This window comes from Cucumis melo, chromosome 1 (assembly GCF_025177605.1).
Source record: "Cucumis melo cultivar AY chromosome 1, USDA_Cmelo_AY_1.0, whole genome shotgun sequence".
NCBI lineage: Eukaryota > Viridiplantae > Streptophyta > Magnoliopsida > Cucurbitales > Cucurbitaceae > Cucumis > Cucumis melo.
Window position 1 is genome coordinate 33840771 of NC_066857.1, and position 9359 is coordinate 33850129.

Sequence of the window (9359 nt, forward strand, 5' to 3'; positions counted from 1 at the left end):
GGCAGCATTATAGTCTTATGGGATGACACCAAATTCAAAGTCAACAATATCAAAGTGGGCAGTCACTCCATTTCTATAAATGTTCTCAGCACAAATGGAAATTGGTGGCTCACCTCTGTCTACGGCCCTTACAAAAACAATGACAGAACAAACTTGTGGCTTGAATTAGAGCTTCTTCAAACCCTCTGCCTTCCTAATTGGCTGATAACAAGGGACTTCAATATTGTTAGATGGGAAACGGAGACAAATGCAAAATCTCTCGATCGAAGAAACATGACTAACTTCAACAATTTCATCTCAGTGAATGAGCTTATTGATCCCCCCCTTTAACCAACAAATATACATGGTCAAATCTCAGATTAAATCCTACTTACTCTCGTCTTGACCGTTTCCTCCTCTCAAAGGGCTGGGAACATACCTTCGGCTTACATACCTCTCGGACTATGGAAAGAATAGTCTCGGATCATTTCCCCATCATTTTGGAATCACCTCAAATCAAATGGGGTCCCTGCTCTTTCAGACTCAATAACTCCTCCCTAAAGGATAAAGAATTCCAGAAAAACTTCACAGATTGGTGGAACAACTCCAAACAAGTTGGCTTCCCGGGCTACGCTTTCATTCAAAGTCTAAAATCTCTATCAAAACTCATCAAAGAGTGGCAACATAACAAAGTCAATCTGTATGATGCCAACAAAAAAGTTCTCTTGGAAGAGATTGACTCAATTGACAAGTTAGAACTTCAAGGAGAGATGTCTACCATTCATCACCAAAAGAGAATTTCTCTCAAATCGGAATTGTTAAGCATTGAAAACAATCAAGCACAGATTTGGCATCAAAGATCCAGACAAAGGTGGAACCTATTAGGGGATGAAAACAACGCATTTTTCCACAGAGTCTGCACCATAAATCAAAGGAAAAATCTAATTAAATCCATATGCGACCCAAATGGTATTTCTCTATACTCAATTGGTGATATCTCGAGGATCTTCATTTCTCATTTTCAGAATATATACACTAAAGAGAACTATGAAGAAATCCTTATTGGCAATTTGAACTGGAATCCAATCTCCTGTTCTCACCAATCCGAGCTGTGCAAGCCTTTCGATGAACATGAAATAAAAAGCACTATCATGTCCATCAGCAATGAAAAGGCCCCAGGACCAGATGGTTACACCATGCTCTTCTATAAGAAACACTGGACTGATCTCAAGGGAGACTTGCTGAATGTTCTCAAGGATTTCCACAAGAAAGACATTGTAAATAACAATGTAAACAACACTTTCATAGCCCTTATCAGCAAGAAAGAGAAGTGCAGCACGCCTTCAGACTATCGTCCCATTAGCTTAACAACCTCCCTCTACAAGATAATGGCTAAAGCCTTAGCAAACAGACTCAAATCCACTCTTCCTGACACTGTTGCGGAAAATCAAATGGCTTTCATTAAAGGGAGGCAAATTACTGATGCAATTCTTATAGCTAATGAAGCAATTGACACTTGGAAACAAAGGAAAACAAAAGGTTTTGTCCTAAAGCTTGACATTGAAAAGGCTTCCAATAAAATTAGCTGGAACTTCATTGATTACATGCTTGCAAAGAAACAATTCCCACTTAAATGGAGGAAATGGATAAATGCCTGTATCAGCAATGTCCAATATTCCATCCTGCTAAATGGATCTTCTAAAGGTAGAATCAAGGCGGAAAGAGGTATAAGGCAGGGAGACCCTCTCTCTCCTTTCATCTTTGTCTTAGCCATGGATTACTTAAGCAGATTGCTGTCCCACCTGGAAACAAAAGGAGCTATCAAAGGGGTCTCTTTCAACAACTGCTGCAACATATCTTACCTCCTATTTGCAGACGATGTACTCATCTTTGTCGAAGATAATGAAAAGTACTTAAACAATTTACAGATGGCGCTCTCCCTCTTTGAGAAAGCTTCTAGGCTGACTTTCAACCTTTCGAAGTCAACAATAAGCCCCATTAACATATCTGCCGATAGAACGGATCAGATAGCTAGATTTTTCGGGTTTCAAACTAAATTCCTACCAGTCAACTACCTAGGAGTTTCGTTAGGAGGAAACCCAAGATCCAGATCTTTTTGGGGACAAACAATCGAATGTATCCACAAAAAACTAAACGGATGGAAATACTCACAAATTTCCAAAGGAGGAAGACTTACCCTTTTAAAAGCTTCTCTCTCGAGCCTCCCCACCTATCAACTTTCTACTTTCAAAGCTCCTGTCTCTGTTTACAAAGAAATTGAAAAACATTGGAGAGATTTCTTGTGGGGAGGAAGTGAGGACAAACAAAATGCTCACCTGATCAATTGGAGAATTTGTACCTCCCCTAAGGAGTTGGGAGGCCTGGGAATTAGCAAGCTAAAGGATACAAACCAAGCCCTCCTATGCAAATGGCTACGGAGATACCACAATGAGTCAAACTCTCTTTGGAAAAAGTGTATAGATGCTAAATACACAAAAAACCATCAAGGCAACATACCAGTAGTAGGTAGAAATAGTAGTGCAAAATCTCCCTAGAATGCGATCAAAAAATGGAAAGACTGGTTTGAATAAAAAATCAGCTGGATTCCCAACGATGCCTCCTCTCTATCCTTTTGGCACAGCAAATGGCAAAATAATATTCCTCTCTCCCACCAAATTCCTAGACTCTATGCTCTCTCGAATCTACAATCAGCTACTGTAAAGGAAGTTTGGGACCAAAGTACCGATGGATGGAACATTAACCCAAGACGACCTTTAAATGAGAGGGAAAACCATATTTGGGAGTCCATCAAAATGAGCTTGCCTCAGATTCACAGCAACAGAGGGATAAGTAAGCCTCTCTGGAAACCAAGTGACAGCAACGTCTACTCGGTGGCATTAGCAAAAGATCTTGCATTCAAGGAAACCTCAATTCCAAGGGAGACAAACTGGGAAAAGGAGCTCAAACACCTCTGGAGGTCTCACATTCCACAAAAATGTAAATTCTTCATTTGGACCATGGTTCATCAGAAGCTCAATACTATGGATAACATCCAAAAGAGGAACCCAAGCATGTGCCTCAACCCAAACTGGTGTATATCCTGCCGATCCTCAAACGAAGACATGAACTATTTATTCATCCTATGTCCTATGGCCCACAGACTTTGGAATCTTTGGAGCTCCGAAACAGGCATTCCTATGGCCAACACAAATGTAAAAGACCTCTGTTTAAGCCTATGTAGGCTAACAGGTGGTAATGCAAAGAACATCATCAGCTTCAATGCAGCCATAGCTACCTTATGGACAATTTGGATACGAAGAAACAATCTTATCTTCGCAGAAAAAGATTCATCCTATCAAAAGGCTTGGGAAGATATCTGCACTCTCACGGGAAGTTGGTCCTCAAAAAGCAAAATACTCAAAAATTACAGTCAAGCTACTTTAGCATTAAACATAATTGCCTTCTGTAATCTTCCTATGTAAATGAACCTTTGCAACTCTTATGATAATAAAATTTGTGACAGGGATGCTCTTCTCTAGCTCCCTTCACTGGTATCCTTTCAAAAAAAAAAAAAAAAGAAAGAAATTAACGAAAAAGATATTCAAATCTTCATTTTTGAAATTTTGGAATTATACATTCAAAAGTGCATACGTCCTAAAATAATGGCAAAGATAATGCAATAATTAATTATTAACAAAAACATTAAAAAAAGTAACGAAAAATCATTTAAAAGATTCAAATTTCAAAGCTCACTTAAATACCAATCATTCCCTTAAAATAATGCAATAATCCCTGAAATTACTATTGTATTTAGGAATCTATATTGTCAATTAGGTAGGGGTATTTTTAAGGCATAGTTGTCCCATTTATTATGTGGAAATTAATTGTTTTGCTATTTTGACAATTTAAAAATAAAATTGTCATTTATCCAAAGTAAACCTTATATTTTGCTATTATAACTTACTCTCATCAAGTCTTCTTTTCAAAGTAATCCAACTTACTAACTCTCGACTTTCAAGGCTCCAACACAGGTTTACAAAGAAATTGAGAAACATTGGAGGAACTTTTATGGGAAGGCACTTCCAATGAAAGCAAACCTCACATGATCAACTGGGATATCTGTACCTTACCGAGAGACAAGTGGGGCCTTGGTCTGACGAAAGTCAAAGACACAAACTTTGCCTTACTTACCAAATGGCTTTGTCGCTATCATAAATAACCAAATTCTTTATGGAGAAAGGTAATCGATGCTAACTACAGTAAAGATTTCATCGGAAGTATCCCAATAACAGGCAAGTATTGCAGTTTAAATGCACATTGGCTTGCCATCCTACAAGGCAAAGACTGGTTTGATTTTAAGATTTCTTGCACAATAAACAATGGAGATTCGCTCTCTTTTTAGGATAGCAACTGAACCAATGATACTAAACTTGCTCATAGAGCCCTAAGATTACATGCGCTCTCAAGCTGACAAAAAGCTTCTGTTAGATGAATGGGACCTTGATGCCAATGACTGGAATTTTAGGCCAAGAAGGCCCCTCAATGAAAGGGACGTCGTAGCTTGGCAAACGATAAAGAATTCTCTCCCTGTCAAAACTGGCAACAATAATCCTGATAGGTCAACTTGGATTCTTGATAGTAAAGGAACTTACACAACTGCATCAACAAAAAAGCCATCTTTGAAGGCTCAAATCTCACCCCAGTAAATCAAGACCAAAATTACAAAAATCCATGGAGCTCCTCTATTCCCTCTGAATGTAAATTCTTCATCTGGACGTTGTTGTACCAAAGAATCAGCACCATGGATGTCATTCAAAAGAGAAATCCTTCCTGCTGTCTAAGTCAAAACTAGTGTATCACATGCAAAGCAGCGCAAGTGGATATCAATCATCTGTTCATACTCTGTTCTAGAGCGATAAGTCTTTGGAAAAAACTACAAATTGAGACTAGAATTGCAATTCCATTAACAAACATCAAAGATTTATGCTCACGTCTCTTGCTTCTTCATTATGTCTTTCTTATATCCGTGATAGCACAAAGGATATCATTCGGTTCAATGTTATTGCAGCAACCTTATGGACAATTTGAATTGAAAGAAACAATCAAATTTTCAAGGACAAGACATCAAGCTTTGGAACCATTGGGAGAGTATTTGCAATCTGATAAGCATATGGTCAACCAAAAGTTCTCTCTTCAAAAACTACTCTCATAGCACCATATCTCTCAATTTTAATGCTTTCTTACACTAATCTCTTGTACTTAGGTTGCCCTCCAGCCCGCTGTAACTCCTTTCATCAATGAAATTCTGTTATGGTTTGTTCTTTGCTACCCTAACAAAAGTATCTTTCTCTAAAAAAATTCATCACTCCAATGTTTCGACTTGTCCACCAAGAAAGATTTTCATACAATTTTTTTCAAAGAAAATAGCAATTAAAATCCAAATCAATTTTCTCATCTCTTATGTAACTCTGAACAAAAAAAAGTATTTTTTTGACATTAGGATATAATAAAGGTGTAAGGATGTGTAAAACCATTGAGATCTTTTATTCTTATTCGACTATATCTTATTAAAGAAATGAAGATAGCTAGGAAGTTTCCTAATTTTAGGAGATCACAAAAATTTTCAATCCACTAATGAATGGCATATAATTTCCATGATGTTGATTTGGCTGTACACTTAGGTAGTGTCCATATTAATCTCGTTAAATTAAAGCTGTCCCTAAACAAAAAAAGAATTATATATAATTAATTATTATGTGACAGAGACCTTATTTGATGTCATTATTTTTACCCTCCAAATGTAATTCCTTCGACAACACCACCTTAGATTGGAATCCAGCCGTCCATTATTCGATGTAATTAAAGTTTGTTTTTAACTTCCAAAATGGATTCAAAGTATATATTTTCAATAATGTCTCAAATATGGGTTATCACTATTTTCATTATTTTTATCTTATCAAATGCATTTATTATGGAGTACAGGAGAATTAGCAAAGGAGAGGATAAAAGGTGGCTAACAAGAACTTGACTCAATAACATTTTTATGTAGATCAAATTCTTCTGCTTTTAATTTACACTAAATACACACATAAGTGGCTAAAGAAAAACTTTTCAAGGGAGAGATTTAATTTCCCAAGCCTGCCAAAGAGGCTCAAACTTACTTTTCCCTCTAACTTTCCATTTATTTTTAATGGTCTAGTTTAAGCTTTTAATTTTGAATCTAAATGTCCAATCTATTAGAATTTTTATTTACATAAATTATATATATTATTATATAAAAAATTTGAAATTTTGATTCCTATTCGATACAAAATTTAATTTTATATTTAATAGATTCGTTAATTTTAGAAATTGTTAAAAGTAATAAAGTTGACAAAATATTTATAACCTAATGAAAAATCAGTGGCTTTTTTCTATTGAGTTTAAATAGTTTCGTTTTCTTATTATTATTTTAGAAAAACCCTCAAACCTTATCTAACGATCAGATCAATGTATTGGCATTATTCTTTTCCGCAAAATCAATAAAATATAAAGTACTAAGATGGAAGAGTTCGAACATTCAAAAGTATGAAAACAGAAATTGACATAAACAAAGAAAAATGTAAGTTAAACCTACATTTTTTTTACTCAGCACTATCTACCAATAAAAAAAACAACAAAAAGAAAAAAAAATGTTGTCCAAATTAGATGATACAATATAATCCACCTCATAAAATTAGAAACAAACCAAAAACAAAGGGCCAAAATCAAAAGAACAAAAAAAAAATTCCTAAAACCTTATTATATATATGTGTGTGTTCGTGAGACTCAAAGAGACCATAACTCTCATCCATCTTAATTTCTTAAGAAAATTTTAGGTTCAAGTATGAAGATCAGACAGTGCAAGATGCAAAGTGAATTGAGTGGAGAATTAGCAAAGCTTGTGGCTTTGTTAATGGTGGGCTTAGTTATGATATCTAAAGGTGACTCACAAGAGTTAAAAGTTGGGTTTTATAGTGAAACATGTCCTTTGGCTGAAAAGATTGTGAGAACCACAGTGGCAAAAGCTGTTTCCCAAAACCCTGGAATGGCTGCTGGTATTATTCGATTGCATTTCCATGATTGTATTGTTCTGGTAAGCTCATAACTCCATCTATTTTTTAATAACTTCATCATCATTCATTTTAGTCGATGATCGATTTTGGTTAACGTTTAAATAGCATAATAAACTAATGAAAGTCTCATGTCAATATCTTGTTAATTAACATGTTAGTACCAAAGATCGAATGATTCCTCTAAAATTTAATCAAATACTCGTAACTTAGGTTTCATCTTCAAATCAATGGCCATTTTCGGATTCTCAACATGCTCTTTCAATTTTTGTTTTTTATCATATATTTGTTTGGAGTCTATGAACTTTTTATACTATATCATGAAATCCTAAAAAATATCGATTATTGTGTTTCTTGTACTTTGTAGGTCTTGGTTCCTTTCATTTAAAAATTTTCAATTTAATTATCTAATTATGTCCTAACATCTAATTTCAATTAAGCTTTTTATTTAAAATTTATAAAATTGCTAAATGATAAGCTAGGTGTATGTATCATAATGATAAGTTTTTGTATGACGTAAATTTCAGTGAGAAATTAGACCACTTCAAGAGAGAATATTTTATTGTCTTCCAAATTTTAAGTTTCTCATAAGACAATATCATGACATTTAACAAAGGAGTAAAACATAAAAGATTAAACTGACATCAACCATATACTATCCATCAATAATTTTAAACAACGTTGAAACGGGAAAAAGCACCAACACCATATAAACAAAAACACGACTTTATAGCCATTATTGTATATGGTTTGATTAGTTTTTTGTAACACATTTATATTTCATACATTAAAACCTTAAAAAAAAAATTGACAGGGCTGTGATGCATCAATACTCCTTGATAAAACACCGCAAAATCCTGATACTGAGAAAGGCACTAGTGTCGGTAACCCATTATTACGAGGCTTCGAAATAATCGACGATGCGAAGTTCGAAATCGAAACTCGATGTCCACGAACTGTTTCTTGCGCCGACATATTAGCCTTTGCAGCTCGGGACAGTGTCGCAACACTCGGTCAGTTCACCTACGACGTCCCTGGCGGTCGTCGTGACTCACTCGTCTCTCATGGGGCAAATGTATCTGACAACATCCCTTTTCCGACAACTGATATTGGATTTCTTGCACAACATTTTGAAGAACGAGGCTTGTCGCTTAGAGACATGGTGGCGCTTTCTGGAGCACATTCTATTGGAAGGACGGGTTGTCCAGAATTTACCGATCGACTTTTCTCGAGCAATGGAACAGAAATAACCGACCCAAGTTTGGACCCAAGCTTTGCAGCTACTTTGAGAGAGAAGTGTCCGTTTGGTAGCGGGTTTGATAAGACGGCAGATTTGGACAATGTGACGCCAAATCATCTCGATATTCAGTTCTTTGAGAATTTGAAGAACAAGATGGGGGTTTTGTCGTCGGATCAAGCGATTGCGACTGACCCTCTTACGGCAGCGATAGTGAGCAGATACCAGGGGAATAGAGCAATATGGATGAGGGATTTCTCAGCGGCTATGGTGAAGATGGGGAAGCTACAAGTTTTGACTGGATCTCAAGGGGAGATTAGAAAGGACTGTCATTTTAGGAACTAGGGTTCTTTTTTTTCCGTCATGGTTATGATTAAGCTACAAGCGTAATAAAATTATTGGAATTAAGTGGTTGCATCCTAACAAGGGTTGGATGTAGATTTGAAAAAAAAATTTAGTACAACCTTTTGTTTCTTTCTTTTTCGTATATTCAACGGTTTGAATTGTTTTCGATAATTTCTAATTTGTGTTCCTGTGGAGCGGTGTGATTCCTCCTTTATGTATTGTCACTTTCCCCTTTGTATGTATTTAGTTTGATTGGGTGGTTGTTTCAAAAAAATAATGTATTATTAAAAGTTTATGCTATATATATATATATATATATATATATATTGCAATTGCAAGTGGGTTGCGTTATGTTTATGTTTACAATGTCAATAATATTTAAATCAACTATTCTATATCAGAGGAGCAACTATTAATTGTTGTCATGTATAATCGTTGGATGTAGAAAGAGAGAAATTGTATTAATGTAATTTAAATTTATATATAATAATATGATATGAAATCCCTAGTGAATTGAAATTAGAAACTATTTTAGGATGAAAACCCTTAATTCTCAATCACTAAAACTCTTCAAATCAATATGATTTCAACCCTAAGGATTTGGGTTAGACACGAATTGTTTTAAGATCAAATATCTTTTTAAAAGGAAACGGCTAGTTAGGACTTAGGGCAAAACCTAAGACCAAACTAGAATATTATTAATGAAG

At 35.3% G+C, this 9359-nt stretch overlaps 1 protein-coding gene across 1 annotated transcript; it reads left to right on the forward strand.

The window, feature by feature from the left end:
- Positions 1 to 6844: 6844 nt before the first annotated feature.
- Positions 6845 to 8652, forward strand: LOC103500036 (peroxidase 5-like). The gene is made up of 2 exons (XM_008463216.3): positions 6845 to 7093; positions 7885 to 8652. The coding sequence occupies exons 1-2, from the start codon at positions 6845 to 6847 to the stop codon at positions 8650 to 8652; spliced, it is 1017 nt and encodes a 338-aa protein (XP_008461438.1).
- Positions 8653 to 9359: the final 707 nt, after the last annotated feature.

Bases quoted from the DNA above. Each gene is read 5' to 3' on its own strand.
- LOC103500036 (XM_008463216.3), top strand. From the start codon at position 6,845: ATGAAGATCAGACAGTGCAAGATGCAAAGTGAATTGAGTGGAGAATTA. The intron at 7,094-7,884 runs GTAAGCTCATAA...AAAAATTGACAG, and splicing joins TCCATGATTGTATTGTTCTG to GGCTGTGATGCATCAATACT.